The 18,835-nt window shown below is 36.7% G+C and overlaps 1 protein-coding gene across 2 annotated transcripts in view; it reads left to right on the top strand.

The window, feature by feature from the left end:
* LOC126373113 (dopamine D2-like receptor) overlaps positions 1-18,835 on the top strand; it is a 43,122-nt gene that overhangs the window by 6,513 nt on the left and 17,774 nt on the right. The window contains exons 1-2 of one of the 2 annotated variants that reach the window (XM_050019118.1): positions 9,787-9,814; positions 11,279-11,388. In XM_050019118.1, coding sequence (XP_049875075.1) covers positions 11,330-11,388 — 59 coding nt within the window. In that variant the 5' untranslated portion in view covers positions 9,787-9,814; positions 11,279-11,329. Of the gene's footprint in view, positions 1-9,786; positions 9,815-11,278; positions 11,389-18,835 lie in introns of those variants that run through there. The other variant, XM_050019117.1, reaches the window with a different exon arrangement.

Raw genomic sequence — 18,835 nt, 5'->3', positions numbered from 1 at the left:
TCAATCAACCGGAGGGGGTATGGAGCATACTCCACCACGCTGCTCCACTGCGGGTTGGTGGAGGTGTTTTTTACGGCTAATAGCCGGGACCAACGGCTTAACGTGCCCTCCGAAGCACGGAATCATCTTACTTTTTCGGACAATCAAGTGATTCAAGCCTGAAAAGTCCTTACCAAACAAAGGACAGTCTCACAAAGTGATTTCGACAATGTCCCCATCGGGAATCGAACCCGGACCTCCAGATCGTGAGCCTAACGCTCTAACCACTAGACCACGGAGGCTGTTATATTATGTTTCTGCCGTCACCATTTTTTTCATTCTGGTCTTTTTTTGGGAATTATCATGTTAAACCTACATTCCTGAGAAATTCCTAACCTGTATTGGGCTGGTTTTCCCTTCGCGGGTTGGAAGGTCAGACAGGCAGTCGCTTATGTAAAAAATCGAAGCTTACAAATCTTCAGGTTAGGTTAGCTAGTTTTTTTTTGTTTTTTTTTTTTGGTAACGAAGGGGAAATCCTCATGGATACCTCGCCACCCGGGGGAGCGACGAGGTTATGTCGGACTCCTACCGACTAAAACCCCTCCGATGGCCCTCTGCTGTGCATGTCGGGGAGCTCCGGGATCTCTGTCGAACGCACCGGTGCTCCCCTCGCACTTGCTTTCACTAAAGCGCGTCCCGGGGTAGATCCCCACCCCTACGCCATCCCAGTTTTACGGCGATGCGAGGCCATATCGCATTGCCGTCCATCCCGGAGATCGTGTGTTGAGTGGTTCGGGCCCCCGCCCTTATCACTCACGATCCCCAGTGTCCCCTTTCAGTCGCCTCTTACGACAGGCAGGGGGTACCGCAGCCCTATTCTTGCGCCCGGAACTACAGGGCGGAGGTTAGGTTAGCCCTAGCCTTACCCTGTGAAAACGGGATAATGCGAAGGAGTTGATGATGGTTTCTCAAAACTATATAATTAATTCTCAATAGCGCCATCTGTAATATTTTTGAAGAACGTAGTGTGGAAAGTCCTTCATTGGTTACGTGACTTGACATGAATTACGTCGCGTCGTGTCTCGTGATAAACTATGAAGATATGAATGCATGGGATTAACTGTCTGAGAACTGATATTAGGCAGCTAAATTACTCAATTGTATACCAATATTTTATGCTTATTTTTATTTTCGGCCCTGTGCCGAGGTTTTTCTTGCAGCTTCTTTTCCCCGGCTATACAAGTTGTGAGAAGCTGCAGTAGTTTTAGGCGGATGAAACGTTCGTTATGTAAAAATTGACGATTCAAAGTGTAACTGTGTTACCTACTGAACAAAGATATTTTTGAATTTGAATTTGAATCTAATATCAATATATCAGCTCGTGCTTCGTGAGAAACCAGTCTTATTCCAGTAATTTTAGGGATGCTACATAAATAACGACACAGCTGAGAACTTCTGTTTGTTTCGTCTTTCTAATTGAGGTCTTGTGTAACTTTGGCACCAATTGACTGAACGTAAAACATATAAATTAATTATGAAACTGAAAGGTCGAGTTTCATAATAACATAAGCCTCAGTAGATTTGAATACTTAGTTCATACAACAATTAAATTGGGACGAAGTAATTTGATTATAATTCTGGCGTTTACTAAGGCCGTAGTCTGTTACAAAAGGCAAATATAATTTATGCCATTAAATTTAATGTACCTCTATACATATACGTTAGAAAAATAAAAAAGTATATTATACAATGTTTAATTTCACCTTTATGTATTTCGAATTACTAAGCCCAGCTAGTAGAACGCTTGCCTCTCATTTTGAAGTCGCAGCTTGGAATCCAGCACAAGCCTAAATCAATGATTGTCGAATTTCTTTTCGAATTCATGTATGGATCATTAATGATTATCACGTGCTCAGCGGTGAAGGAAAACATCGTGAGGAAATCCGCATTCCCGAGTAATGTATTTTCAGAGGTATGTGACCTATCCTGTGTTGGGCTGGTTTTCCCTTCGCGGGTTGGAAGGTCAAACAGGCAGTGGCTTCTGTAAAAAACCGGAGTTGTCAAATCTTCAGGTTAGGTAAGCGAACCCTGTGAAAAAAAAGGGATAATGTTAGGGAGATGATGTATTTCGAATTACTATGTTTAATTATATTATATAATTCTCTTGGAATTTTGTTTTTTTTTTGGCGTGATTTGCCTCAAATAGCATTAACTATTGTAGATTTGCCGCAAATGGCTTAACTATTGTAGATTTGCCGCAAATAGCATTAACTATTGTAGATTCGCTGCAAATGGCATTAACTATTGTAGATTCGCTGCAAATGGCATTAACTATTGTAGATTCGCCGCAAACAGCATTAACTATTGATTTGTAGATTCACCGCAAATGGCATTAACTATTGTAGATCTGCCACAAATGGCACTAACTGTTGTAAATTCTAGATTTTCAACAAATGGCATTAAATATTGAAGATTTATCGCAAAATGGCATTAACTACTTGGTGGACATATTGCAATGTTACAACATTGTATCTCAGCAAATTTTTCTTTCCCCCAATAAGCTTGAGAAATTCTTACTTTTACTCGGCACGCGAGTCACGAAGTGTAATATACGGTCAACCGCGATGCATTAGGAGGAGTTGACCTCCGGAGGTTGCTAAGTGGAGAGGATTGTAATCCTCTGTTTATGGAATACCCCTAGAACTTCGAATGAAATAGTTAATACTTTCAAAGTATTTTTAAAGAAAAGTAAGTACGTTTTGCCAGCAGCAATAATTGTAAGTAATGTTATGGAGACAGCTTGATGCCTGTATCCCAAAGAAGTAGGCAGACGTGTATAGTACCTAATTACACTCACTCCTCGCCAGCTATGTTTAAAACCATGTAATAGGGGGCACAAATCCTCATGATATCAATTAATTGTCTGTTGGCAAACCTAATAAATAAATAAATAAATAAATAAATAAATAATTATTTATGATCCAAATATGAATGCAGGAAAGGAGAAGAAAGTAATAGATAATATTATGAGATATTAAAGATAATGTATGGGGATTTAGTTGTTTATGGTATGAGTTTAGGTTGGTTAATGAATGGGATGGAAGGAAGTTCTTAAAAAAAATAAGATGTCTGTCTATGATTGGATGGTGGTCGGAATGTAAGGGGTTGTTTTTAGAAAATAAAGTAGTCAGGAGAAATAAATATCCTTTTTAATTATATATCCCACATGAATTCAAACTCACACAGTGTTACCACAAAACACAAACTAAAAATAAACTAGGTTTGAAATAGTATTTCGCGCCACGAAAGAAGTCGGCGGATCTTAATGAAACTAACTTGACAAGTCATAATAATTCTATGCAGAATCTGCGACAGTAGCGCCGCGGCCTTCGGGACTTCTTTCGTGTACGGATTATATTTTAAACATAGTTTATCTTTTAGTCTTTGTTTTGTAGTAACACTGTAAAAGTCGAATTCAGTGGTTTAGAGCCCGACCAGGAATCGAACCTGCAACACTAGATTGTAAGTCACGCGTTTTCTGAACAGAGCTATCATGGATTGCAACGGAGACAATTATTATTGAGTGACTACTTACCTATGTTTAATTATGTAGATAAATTAATTATATCTTTCCGCCCGGGACTCCATTCCCGTGAATTTAGAATAACGCGCGCGGCATGACTTTTCTTTCATCTTATTTTTTCTTTTGAAAAAAAGCTCCTTGCCGAAAAAGCTGAAGTACCGAATTAAAAATCAGTTTGACCAACCACACGGCCAGAACCTTTTGAATCTAAACGAGCGTTATTCCCCGACACGTAATTTGTCAAGGCTTCTGGAACAATCTATTGTAAATTGAAATGTGCCCCTCACAATGGATGTAAAGCGTTTTCCGATGACGGCCTATTATTCTGCAGACCTCAACTTGGGGGCCCAGTTTTCCGTGAGGCATCCCCACGGAAAACTGGGAAATACTTTTTTCTCTTTCTAACTTTTATAAACGTTTTGTGTTCACTGATCTGGCGAAACTACATCACGATGTGGTCAACGAATGATATTCTTTGTTTTAAGTTTACGCGGTTATTATCATAATTAAAACACATAATAACGAGTTCTTACCGATATGATACTCCCGATATTTCGACACTGTTGCATTCATGGCACTTGCAACAGTGTCGAAATATCGGGAGTCTCATATCCCTATTTCAAACGCGGTAAGAACCCGTTATTGTGCGTTTTAATTAGAATGATATTCTATTTCATGAAATATGAACATTTCATGAAATGATTGAGCACATCATGATATGATCAATTCTAAGATCTGGCCACGACATATACTGGGTGTTAGTGAATACTCAGGGGGATGATTTAGACCATGATTCTGAGTTAGTATCAAGTGGAATTTTCCGTCGCAAAATGCATGTTTTTTTTTAGTTTTAAATAAATAAATTCTTGTCGGAAAATTCATGAACATTTTTGTGTTTTTTATTATTTTCATTTCCATACTTTTGCGGCGGAAAATTCCACTTGATATCAACTCAGAATCATGGTCTGAATCATTCCTCAAAGTTTACGTTACGATGTCATTAACACCCTGTAATTTAATGTAAGTATAAGAGATTATCTTCGGTATTTCTTTTCGAGAGGTATTCGTTAATTATCTCATTCCAAAGTTGGCAATTATACGTACACTAGGAATTCCAAATCGAAAGTTCAAAATCCTACAGCCAGCACATGTGTTTTGCTAACTGGAAATTTTAATTGGCTATGTTCAACTTTGAACAATCCAGTATTTATTACCAGTTGAGAACCACATTTCAACTTTACCTGTTTAGATTTCAAATCCGTGTTTGATACACGAATAAACCGTTCTAATTCTCGAGTCAACTTTGAGTTGGTTTGTTTTGCCAACGCTGTTGAAAAGTTTGCGTCCATGTTTCTGACATTATACAGGATGTTAGTGATAACGTTACGAAAACTTTGTAAGGATGATTCAGGCCATGATTCTTAATTTATATCAAATGGAATTTTTCGTCGATGCGATGGAAAGTTCCACTTGATATCAACTCGGAATCATGGCCTGAATCATCCCTCAAAGTTTTCGTTACAATGTTACTAACACCCTGTATAAACTCATGTACCTCCAATCTGTGATAGCCCTGTACAGAAAACGCGTGACTTACATCGTAGAGTCACTGGTTTGAATCCCGGCTCGGGTTGTAAACCACTGAATTTGATTTAGAGTTCATTATTGGATTATTACAGCCTCCGTGGTCTAGTGGTTAGATCGTTAGGCTCACGATCTGGAGGTCCGGGTCCGATTCCCGATGGGGACATTGTCGAAATCACTTTGTGAGACTGTCCTTTGTTTGGTACGGACTTTTCAGGCTTGAATCACCTGATTGTCCGAAAAAGTAAGATGATGCCGTGCTTCGGAGGGCACGTTGAGCCGTTGGTCCCGGCTATTAGCCGTAAAAACACCTCCACCAACTCGCAGTGGAGCAGCGTGGTGGAGTGTGCTCCATAGCCCCTCCGCTTGATTAGATAATTGATATTACATGGTTTCCAGGATTTGTGCCCGGTAAATGGCAATCGCCCCTATTAAACACAGCTGGCACTGGGTCTAATATACACCTCTGCCTACCCCTTCGGAGATACGAGCGTGATGTTGTATTTAGCTACGTATGACCTATAAAACTTTTCTCGTTGGTACAGGTGAAAAAGATGTATGTTTTACACGAGAAGTTTGTTTTATGTCTCGTGTTTTTAAACTCATGCGCTCAGTAGTCTGTGTTGGAATCACTCTAGACAACTTCGTTAATTCGAAATTTAAACTGAGCACTCGCGTAAAACATACCTTTCCACTCTTGTATAACAAAATAACTATTTCAACACAACTTTTCACAATTAGTCGTAAAATGGATGTGATAAAATGGCCAAACTACCGCCATATACCTACAGCCCACTCCAATGTGGACTATACAGGATGTTAGTAACATCTAACGAAAACTTTAAGGAATGATTCAAACCATGATTCTGAGTTGATATCAAGTGGAATTTTTCGTCGCAAAATTTATGTTATTTTGGGATTTGTTTTTTTTCAATTTTTAACATAATTTTATTTAATTAAATTAATTTTGTTATTGCAATACAGAGATAAAAATAAACAGAATGTAAATCACATGTGGGTTTTTTTTTTAATTATTTTTAGTTCTTTACTCATTTTTTTCTTTTCTTTTTTTGGCTCTTTACCTCCACCAACCAGCATTGAAGCAGCGTGGTGGATTATGCTCCATACCCTCTCCGGTTGATTGAGGGGAGGCCTGTGCCCAGCAGTGGGACGTATAAGGCTGTTTATGTATGATGTATTTTCAGAATCATGAGCTGAATCATTCTCTTCAGTATTCGTTACGATATCACTTACACCACGTACAAGTATGTACAGGTAGCCGTACGGGTATGTACGTGTGTTAGTGACACGTACGAAATAACGTAACGAAAACTTTAGAGAATTCAGACCATGATTCTGAAGTAATATCAATTGCAATTTCCTGGCGGAAAATTTATGTGATATATTTAATTATTTTGAGCTCCATACTTTTACGGGGGAAAATTCCACTTGATAACAACTCAAAATTATGGCCTGAATCATCCCCGAAAATTTTCGTTACGATGGCACTAACACCCTGTATAGTCCACATTAGGGAGGACATAAATTATAAGCTTTTAATATGTACGTATATCATAACTAGTGATGTGCCTTTCCTGGGAATGTGCCCACTTTGGAAACGTTCCCGGTGTTAAAACCACCTCCACCGCCATTGATGACCAATCCATATACTCAATTACAATTTGCCTTAATGTTTCCAGTCTATTTATTTGTATTGCCTTGTTTAATTACGTGTGTTGTAAGTTATGTGTTAAATTCGTGTTTTATATTAGTTACTGTGGTGTCCCTATATCGTGACTGAGTTTAAAGAAAGAAAGAAACGTTTATTATAAAGGGACACCACAGTAACAAATACAAAACAAATAACAAATATATAATTTAAAACACGGAGTAACACACAACTTACAATCAAACAAAACACATAATAAAAACAACATACACGAGAAATACAAATAATTGAGTGTATGGACTGGTCAACGATGGTGGTGGTGTCCTTTATAAAAGGGCCTCACTCACCAACTGACGTATCAGGACCCTGATACCACCCCGCCGACGCCCTGAGCCGAGGTTCGCGCCCAACTGGGCACCCTCAGGCCTGTTGTCTTAAACTTTGTACCGGGTGAGAGCCTTCAGCGCTCCCCATTTGTCCGGCCAAGTAGTTAATGCCGTCTGCGGCAAATCTGCAATAAGTCACGTCAAAAATAAAAAGCTAAATGACGTATCTGTATTTTCTTGCTAAAGTGATTTGTGTCTTATTTACAATTGCAAAAGGTGCAAATCAGTTTCGCCAAAAATTGCAGATACGTCAGTTCGTGACATCAGCAACGGTTAATAAACGTTTATTTCTTTCTAAAAAGGCGCTAAAGTTATACTTTTTTTTTTCATTAAGTTTAAATAGAAAAAGCTTTATTACCTAGCCATTAGGTAGATAGCATCAGTGTACAGTCATGAGCAATATAATGTACCCACTTTAGGAATCTGTCGCACTAACATATTTAACATTTAAGTGACACTTACAGTTCAATTTGTCAAAAAAGTTAAAGTGACATGGTACCAAAGTGTATACATATTAATGCTCGTGACCGTACAAGAAAGAACAATTTGAATAAAAAAAACAGCCAGTGTCCTTACTGATAAAGAGTTTATACAATAGGAACATTCCATATTGGGATATACCTTGTAACTGCACATCACTGGTCATAACCATAACTATTTCATACCCCTGGTTCAAATCACACATATCAAAGTTAAGTGTTAATTAAAGGTTGTCCTAGTTAATTAACTATAACTGTCGCAATGAAAGCTGGGTTAAATTAGTTAACTTATTTATAGTTAATTTTGAATGTCGTCGGCTGTAACTTCAATAAACATCACGTTATATTATTGAATAATTCACCCACAGGCCTGTTGTCTTAAACATTGTATTGTTGTACCGGGTGAGAGCCTTCAGCGCTCCCCATTAGTCCGGCCAAGTAGTTAATGCCATCTGCGGCAAATCTACAATAAGTCACGTCAAAAAAAAGTAAGGTTCTTGGAAACAATAACAGTTGTATTCCAATGTTCACTAGAGAACTATTGCTTCCCGGAAATTGAACTTTCAACGTAGAATAGTTAATAGCACTTAAACCTTCGAGGGGCAAACAGGATTTTCAATTTGTGCTACAACCAAAGTACAAGGAAAATACTTGTACAGCACAACACTTGTAAAATAATTAAAATCGTTGCTGTTTGTAATTAAGTACTTAATTCAATAGAATAAAGCGTTAATTTCCCTAGACCCTTTCTATGTAAAGATTGTTAATATAGTAAACACACGCGCGTTAAGCCGTTGGTCCCGGTTACTACTTACTGATGTAAGTACGTAGTCGTTACATTAGCCATGTCAGGGGCCTTTGGCGGCTCAATAGTAACCCTGACACTAGAGTTGATGAGGTTGGTACTCCACCTCACAACCCACACAATAGAAGAAGATAAGCACATTTAATAATTATGCAGAATCCGTGTTAGCCCTGTTCAAAGAACGCGTGAGTTACGTAGTAGTCATAGAATGAGGAATAATACTATGCAGCCAATCAGCTCGCGAAACCAAACACTTCAGGACCCCGATACCGACACCGCCTGCGTGGTCGACGATTTCCCTCATTCAGCGCTTATCGCTATCGACCCACTAGGGTCGATTAATTCGCCCTGCGCCGAGGTTCTCGCCCAACTGGGCACCCTTAGGCCTGTTGTCTTAAACGTTGTATCGGGTGAGAGCCTTCAGCGCTCCCAATTTGTCCGGCCAAGTAGTTAATGCCATCTGCGGCAAATCTACAATAAGTCACGTCAAAAAATAAAAAATAATACTACGTATAGAACTCTGTTCTCCCCTGTGGTTTACCTCACCTAAGCTGCCGTAAGCTGCATTGAACTCAAATTTTAAACAATGCGAATATTCGTGTTCTTCTTCTATCGTGTGGGTTACCAACCTCATCAACCGTGGTGTCAGGGTTACTATTGAGCCGCACTAAAGCACCTCCAAGCACAACTGCCTCCGTGGTCTAGTGGTTAGAGCGTTAGGCTCACGATCTGGAGGTCCGGGTTCGATTCCCGATGGGAACATTGTCGAAATCACCTTGTGAGACTGTCTTTTGTTTGGTAAGGACTTTTCAGGCTTGAATCACCTGATTGTCCGAAAAAGTAAGATGATTCCTTACTTCAGAGGGCTGGTTAAGCCGTTGGTCCCGGCTATTAGCCGTAAAATCACCTCCACCAACCCGCAGTGGAGTTTGCTCTATACCCCCTCCGGTTGATTGAGGAGAGGCCTGTGCCCAGCAGTGGGACGTATATAGGCAGTTTATGTTATGTACTAAAGCACCTTGTCATTAGTCCAACGTCCTCTGTATAATTATATCATACTATTTTACACGTTAGCTTAGTAGATAAGGAACACTTGTTGTTTTATTAGCTATAAAATATTTATTTCACTACTTGTATGGCTCTATGGTCGTGGCTCGTAAACAAGCTGCGATAACATTTGACAACAACATAATATTTATTGTGTTTTATTTATCTTCTTGCATACATGTTGGCGTAATATCTACAAAGACTGATATAACTTAAAATATAATTAGGAGGCGTCGTCTTACAGAGTGTATAACTAAGTCTGTTATTTTAAGAAAATTTCAGGTTCGTAAACTTTTGCAGTAAGTACCTTGCTTTTGGTTACATCTAACTGGAACAATATTTAATTATTTTATTTTTAATTTATTTATTTCAGATAAATAATCAATAATATTATCCGAACATCATAAAATTAATAATTCAATTTATAATACTTAATAATAATAATCCGTCAAGCAATATTATATACATTTATTACATTTATTTTATACATTTCGTATGATGCTCAAAAACATAACTATTTATGAAAAGCAAAAAATATTTCAGAAAATCAAATAATAAATTAATAAAATAATAGTAAGATAAATAATTAGATAGATAATAGGCGTGAGTATATGTACGTATGAAGATAAATATGTAAGTATGTGTAAATTAAAATACTTTTAAATTATATGCCCAGTTGCTTGGACGATAAAAGTGCAGGTAAATTAACGAATTACGCGTTGACAGCGACTCTCCAAACGGCGATTCCCGCTACGGCGAGTGGCTTGACGTCGCGCGATTTTATTCCATCGTTTCGCGACTTTTAACTTTATTCATGTTAGATATTAGATATCTACTTGCAGATAATGAAACTTCTTTTAAAATATGCGTGATTATTTCACCCCCTTTACGTGAGTTTACGACTAAACACAAGATACCATCTTATGTACTTACAATACAAGAAATAAAAATTAAATTGCTATTCAAATTTCTAGATTAAGTAAATTAAATTCATCTTTTTTGGGTCGGGTTATGTATACGTTTTTACAATAAAATACCAGATAATATTTTAAATTTGTCAGAAAATAAATTTAAAGCTCATTTGAAGCTTACTTTATGTAAAAAAAGCTTAGTATAAGGTTAATGACTACCTAAATGATAAAAATGTCTGGTACCTATTGAATGTGTTCCTCTAGTTATATAACTTGTAATGTATACCCTCATTGGTTTTCAAAAGACGTGTTGCTGTTGCAGTTTCTTGTCATTTCTTCTCCTCAGCCATAACACCTTGCGAAATGACGCAAATTCAAAAATGTTACAATGGCTCCGATTCCTCCAGACACCTCCTAATTTTACTTTAAGTTATACTTGTCATTTTCTTATCCGCCGAAATGGAAAGGGACGGATGATCGACAGCTCTTAATTTTAGGAAAAATGAGTAAATGAATGAATAACCCGGGCTAATCAAAAAGTTATCTCGCTAGTATGCAAACCGTTTGACGTGTGCTGTCAACTTAATTCTGTCGGGTTATTGGCCAATGTAAAACTTATAGACGGTTGTTTTAGATTTGTGCTTAAAACTGACGCGTGTTCCATAAATTGTATGCTTGTCGATTGCCCGTCCCTTTCCTTATCGGCGGATAAGGAAATGACAGATATAACTTAAAATAAAATTAGATGGTATTTACAGGAATTAGCACCATTGACCTTGAAGAAGTTTATCCATGATAATTACGTTGAATAAATCATTCTGATTTCTGTTCACAGTTCTACGGGGTGTGGGGCCTACCAGCCGTGGTGTGCGACTGCTACATCGCAATGGACGTCACATGCTCCACGTCCAGCATATTCAATCTCGTCGCCATATCCGTCGACAGGTTGGTACCTTTTTTTTTGACGTGACTTATTGTAAATTTGCCGCAAATGGCATTAATTCGTCGCTGACGTCGCAAACTGACGCATCTTAAATTTTTGACAGATCTGATTTGCACCTTATGCTATTGTCAATAACATAACATAAACAGCCTATATACGTCCGACTGCTGGGCACAGGCCTCCCCTCAATCAGCCGGAGGGCGTATGGAGCATACTCCACCACGCTGCTCCACTGCGGGTTGGTGGAGGTGTTTTTACGGCTAATAGCCGGGACCAACGGCTTAACGAGCCCTCCGAAGCACGGAATCATCATGATTCAAGCCTGATAAGTCCTTACCAAACAAAAGATAGTCTCACAAAGTGATTTCTACAATGTCCCCATCGGGAATCGAACCTGGACCTCCAGATTGTGAGCCTAACGCTCTAACCACTAGACCACGGAGGCTGTTGGCTATTGTCAATAAGACACAAATTATTTTAGCAGAAAATTGGAGATACGTCAGTTTGCAATGTCAGCCACGTATTACTTGATCGGAAGTGCTGTGGGTTCCCATCTGGCACGAACTTTAAGACAACAGGCCTGAGGGAGCTCAGTTAGGGTCTGGTGTACCTACCTACCAACATCATACTTAAACTATTTACTTATAAAAAGTATGTAAGTACTACCTAGTAGTTAACTTACTGTACCTTAGAGTAATGCGTGCACTTGGCAAGTCAAGTCATTCATTCATTCAGTCAGTCATTTTTCTCAGCAGGAGTTGAAATGGCCACATAAAAGCGTCTAAAACGCAACACTATGCGCAAATGTCTATTTCGAATACTGCTTTTTAGATGAATTGCAGAATCAGAATCATTTATTTAACGTAATTATCATAGATAAACTTTTTGAAGGTCAATGTAACATTTTTGAATCTACGTCATTTCGCAAGGTGTTATGGCTGAGGAGAAGAAATAATAAGAAACTGCTACAGCAACACATCTTTTAAATCAATATAGGTATACATTACAAGTTATATAACTAGAGGAACACATTCAATAGGTACCAGACATTTTTATCATTTAGGTAGTCATTAATCTTATACTAAGCTTTTTTTACATAAAGTAAGCTTCAAATGAGCTTTAAATTTATTTTCTGACAAATTTAAAATATTATCTGGTATTTTATTGTAAAAACGTATACATTACAAGTTATTTAATAACTACCTAAATACTCGCTTCAATGTGGCCTTTTTAGACCCTTGTAAAAACCCAAAATGTGTCCCAAAATAGAACTGATTAACGTTAACGGAACGTAAATGGATGTTACCGTATCCATTCTTCCACGTGAAAGAGCAAAAGGAACGTAAAGTACTCCCCGTGTTTACGGTAAAGCCGCCGTCCTAATTATCGTAACGTTTCGAAGAAAGATTTAAGTACATTTGTAGCGTTTTTTAGGGTTCCGAACCTTAAAAGAAAAATCGGAACCCATATAGGATCGCTTTGAATAGAATAGAATAGAAATAGTTTATTATATAAATGGACGTCACACACAAATAAAAGACAACAACATCATATCAAATTTCCACTAAAATAATTACAAAAAAGCAAGACGGATGTTAGTCGAAATGACCTATTTGGTCTATCCGCCTGTCTGTATGTCCGTCTGTCTGGTTTTTTTTTGTGAAAATATTAATTCGGTTCAGAATACATCCACTTACCAAGTTTCAACAATATAACTCTTATAGTTTCGGAAAAAAGTGGCTGTGACATACAGACGGACAGACAGTCATGACGAATCCATAAGGGTTCCGTTTTTGCCATTTGACTACGGAACCCTAAACACAGGTTCTGACAAATCTCTAGGTTAAGTAAGCGAACCATGTGAAAATGAAATAACGCTATGGAGGCGCAATATGGTATTGAAATCGAGTTTATATTGAGGAGAATCACATCAGAATGTGATTTGGAGACGATATATGGAAAGTCCAGGCTTAGACTACGAAAATAATAAATTAAATACAATAATAATAAATAAATAAATAAATTGATTTCCAAAAAATACACACATACATAAACTCATGCCTATTTTCATTTGCCTAATTCCATTTGCTTCGATCCTGACACACTTCTTTTGCTTCCACCACATTCATCAATCGCTTAACACACGCACGCCGGTTCAGAGTAGATCGTACTAAACCTTTTCTAAGGACATCTCCAATGTGGTCAATGTAAGTCCTTCTCGGTCTTCCTCTGCCAGCCCTACCATCAACTTTCGCTTTATATACCGCTTTCGCAATTCTATTATCCTTCATCCGCTCTACGTGTCCAAACCAACCTAACATTCCCTTCTCAATCTTAGTTACTATATCTTATACACCACATCTCTGTCTTAATTATCACACTGTCCAAAAAATAACTTTTACAAAGAAGTTTACAATGATTGTACTTATAATATAAGGTTGTGATTCGCTGTCCCCTAAACTAGGTAAAAACCTGTATCTTAGGGGTCAGCGAGTCAGGCAAAGCCATGTACATATAATGTACAGACCAGAGTTATGTTAATCCATATGCGCAGTGGAAAACAGTAAATACAAAAAGAAAAGGTGTGTGTGTGTATGTGTGTGTGCGTGCGTGTGTGTGCATGTGTGTGTTGGGTGTATGTGCTCGTGTGTGTGAGCAACTTTTAATTGTTAAGTATATATTAAACAACTTTGTATTATATATATATATTTATGTATCACAAATTCGTTGTAAAACTGCTTTTTATCTTTTAATAGTAGCGGACCCTCAAAGTAAGATAGAACCTCATAGCCACAATCCTTAATTTAAAAACAAAAAGTAATTATAACAAGATAATTTATGGCAGTTAACCTTTATTCTGACGCAATTATACAGCATCAAAGGATTTACTAAGCCAAAAGTTAACTGAAAGAGATTTTAACAGAATTACGAGGTAAGTAGGTATATTTTTAATAGGATTTGTAGAGGTACCTAAATAAAATGAAACATAAGTAGCTTTCCTCTTTTGTTATTTTTTATCAACAAAGTAAAACCACAAGGGTTTTTTTTGCATACTTACATATTTTAAGGTTATTTTTTTTCTATTGACAATTGTAACTCCTGATAATGTAACTAATCAAAGGGTTTCAATCAAAATCAAATCATTAATCAAATTATTTCAATCTCTGAAAATAGAAACACAGTTACACATTGATGTACTTATAATTGTGTTACCACATCACACAGTACTGAGTTCTCCTGATTAAAAAATAAAAAGAACAAAAACGTTTTTCATAAAAATATTCCTATCAAAAAAATTAAGTACCTCTATAAGAAGCAGATTCATTTATAACAAACATTATAGAAGGAAAAATTGAAGGGAAGAGAGGAAGGGGTAGACCTAGGATAACATTTATGAAACAAATAAAAGAGAAGGTGCAGGTCGTGTCGTATCGGGAGGTGAAGGTTTTGGCGGGAAGAAGAGAGGAATGGCGGTTACTCCACCGACAAGAGCGCAGCTCTTAAATAGAGAGAGAGATAAGAGGCAGAATGGTGCCAAGATCAATCCAAAAAAAAAAATTAAAAAGAACATATTTACGAATTAATGTTGAAAATAGGTATGCAATCTCTTTTGTCGCCTCAGAAAAAATACAGTAACTGCACATGGCGAAAAAAAAACTTCAGATGAAGAAAACAAAAGTATGTCTCTTTTCATCCCAATTATAACTTCTTTAGAAATAACGAATAACAATACATGCCAATAACACAACTGCGCACATACAAATACAGCCGGGACACTCGATACAAAAAAGACATTCTTACCGCGTAAGTGGGAGCGAGACATACATGCCGCGGTCTCCCTCACTCCTTAACGGCTTACGGCCATATATAAGAAGAGAAAAATCTAGCTCAGTATTGCCTATTCCTTATTCTTATTTTTTTTGTAACGAGTTTTTACCTATTTGTCTTGTTTACTAGGCTGTTGTCAAAAAGACCTTCAGTGCTCTGCGCGTTCAATATAATAACGCCTTCAGGGGGTTGTTGGGGCTGCCCTGGTGCTGCAGTGCCTTGGGGATGTTCGCCTCCTGGAGCACTGATGGCTTCCAGGCTGTTCTATGCAAGCGTGTGGCTTCTCTGTGGGAGCGAGTGCGGGGCAGCAGCAACAGTCTCCTGAAGGTGATCTCACAAAGGATGGACAGTCCCATCCTCACTCACTGGATGTACATGCATGTGACATCCAATGAAAATTATAAATTTTACTAACTTAGATATAATCTTCTATTACTAACAAAATATGGATAAATATCTGAAAATAAAATATTTTATTAATTAATTCATTCATTCTTAATTAGGGCGGTTTCAGATTCGGCGTTTTATATGCGCGTTTACGGTAGTTTCGGCGTACGCGCTTACACGCGCAACACTCGTACGGTCATGGGTCCTAATATGTATATGTCGTGGCCAGATCATAGAATTGACCATTTCATGAAATGATCGACCATTTCATGAAATGATCGACCATTTCATGAAATGGTCGTATTTCATGAAATGGCCAACTTCAACTGACCATATCGTTTAAACGTCAGCGTTTAATGATATTTCCATCCACGTTTGGCCATATCATTAATGTAGGGTGTCCATGATAAGTGGTGTAATAAAAACGCGAAATAAGGTAGGAAATAATGTATTACTCTAGTACAAAGTACAAAAATGTTTAAAAGTCAAATAAAAATTAATAAGTCATTTTCGATTAACGGAGTGTTGATGTAGTTGACATATACGCCGTAACTGCATCTCGCTTTGAAGTCGTCGTCATATTTTTTGACACTATTTCATGCCATTGGTCATCATTCAGTATACTTTTCGTGTGTAAGATAAACATACTGGCGGCGTAGGGGTGGCCCAAGAGCCACCCCCGCCGCACCCTAACCTACCGTTATGCCTTGTAAAAAATATAAAAAAAGGATTATGATAATTTAAATTATGACAAAAACATTTATGCGTTTTAATAGAATCCCGTTTCAAGTAGTTAATGCCATCTGCGGCAAATCTACAATAAGTCACGTCAAAAAAAGAAACTTTACGTACAGTAGGATCGTCTATATTTTTCTTTTTTAAAATTAATATCTCTTCATTCGCAGTTTTAATTATATCATATTTTGAAATCCAATAATAGTCCATTGATTTACGTAGCGTGGTCACTCGACCTTCATTATTTGCCATATAACCTAAAAATAAAAATAAAGTTGCTGTCTACTGTTAATACGAGTTTTTCTTTTCACCTTAGTGTCAAAACATTGCTTCAATGCACTTTTATCTTGTATTTGCTCATTATTATTCGTATTATTCGCGTTCACACAAGAATAATTATTGTCCGCCGCCATTATGCAAAACATAAACAAAGCGACACCAGCGCCACTACCGGTGGATAATGTTACTATTTTACGATATGATCGCTAACGTTTGGCCATATCATGAAGTAATCATGCATTTAGTTGGTCATATCGTAAACGTTTTGTGTTCATTGATCTGGCCAAACCACATCATGATGTGGCCAACGAATGTTGTTCTATTTCATGAAATACGACCATTTCATGAAATGGTCGATCATTTCATGAAATGATCAATTTTATGATAAGATGCCACGATATAATAATATACACTTTGAAACGGTTCTCTATTTTTACTCATAAAATTTTATGTAATAATTTACCATGGCATAATGTTACTTGTCCTATTATTAGTTACGCATAATATTAATTTGTCATAACTTTTTAAGCATAATTTTGAAATTCATAACTACTATAAGCATAATAATTAATGACAATAATGATATATAAGCATAATTATTATAAGCATAAAAACTATACTCCGAATAAGAAAAGTTTTGGCACAACTTTAAACATTTCTGAAACTTACTTTTTCCTTGGCTGCATTTGGTTCATGATTGTAACTTTTTATATTTTTTGTGGTCATCATTCAGTATACCCTCGTAACGCCGAAGCATAATTACGATTTCGAAGTAATAAACGACGGTGGTACCTTGAAAAGGACCAAATTTTTGTAGTCGTAAAGGCCGAGCACTTCAAGTACAAATTTTAAAGTGTTAGAGTTATCCGATCGGGTTCAAATTAAGTGGAGACCTATGTAAGGATGAATAGAAGACATTTTTGAAAAAATTACGTTTTTTTTTTAGTTCTTCCAGAAGGACTCCCGGTTTGAGTCACTACTTTTAGTAAAATTTGAAAAATATTATTATTATAAAGGGTTATGTATTTTTTCATTACCATACATACCTATTTGTACGTCATAAATATGTGTATATACTTACATATTTAAATATAAAATAAGTAACGAGTTTTAGTTTTTATGATGTAGTTTGTGATTAGTCCCTCTGGAAGTACATTAGGTTTATATTATTAGGAAAAAAATTAATTCATGGTGTCAGTTTAGATCATCATTAGAAGGAAAAAGGAAATAAAATGAAGACGGTAGTTTTTTTAATCATAAGATCACGTAAGCAAGTCAGTCGGTATATCGGTATGATTTAATCACATATAACAATTTAAAAATTTTTTGAAAAATATCCGGACATGACACCTAAAGTCCCTTGCAAAGGACTAAAAAAGTTTGCTTTCATATTGCTAACGATATCGATACAAAATTGATAAAATAACTATGTCATGTTGTTGATTATTATCTTACCTGCGATTTCTGAAAATAATGTGTATGAAAAACTACGAAATTCGATTATTAACTTGATTTTTTTTTACCTCGTCGCCGTGTGCGCGCCATCTTTACCAATAAAATGACAAATTACGACAAGTGATACACATTTCTTTTTTATTAAAGCCACCTATTCACGAAATTGAATGAACTAGTTCATAGACAAAATACTTTTTTTCTCAATCGGCGCAAAGGTTTGAATTAAATTGACAGTCAAAGTTTTGGTACTTTTAAAAGTACCTTCGTTGATTATTAGAACAAACTATTTCAAAACCTTCGGCCTTTATGACTACAATTATTTGGTCCTTCTCAGAGGACCCCAGGGCTTACGAGGTTATTTTTCGTGTGTAAGATAAACATGCACCCTAACCTACTGTTATGCCTTGTAAAAATTATGACAAAACACTATTATGCTAAAAAAGAATTATGAATACCTATTTATATGCGAATCAAATTTATACCAACAAATATTAGTCCAAACATAAGTTATACCTAACAAACCAGTATTCTTAGATGTTATTATGGAAAAGTACTATTATGCTAAAAAACGTTATGCAAAAAGGATTATGATAATTAAAATTATGACAAAACCATTTATGCATTTTAAGAGAATCCCCTTTGAAACCATGTCACATTAACTTTTTTGACAAATGAAACCCTAAGTCTCATTATATGTCAAATAACGATAGTGCGACAGGGTTTTAAAGTGGGTACATGATATTGCTAATGACTGTACAAGTTGCG

The sequence above is a fragment of the Pectinophora gossypiella genome, chromosome 15 (assembly GCF_024362695.1).
Source record: "Pectinophora gossypiella chromosome 15, ilPecGoss1.1, whole genome shotgun sequence".
NCBI classification, from domain to species: Eukaryota; Metazoa; Arthropoda; class Insecta; order Lepidoptera; family Gelechiidae; genus Pectinophora; species Pectinophora gossypiella.
The sequence above is the reverse complement of the archived record's forward strand: the minus strand, read 5'-3'. Positions and strand labels throughout refer to the sequence as shown.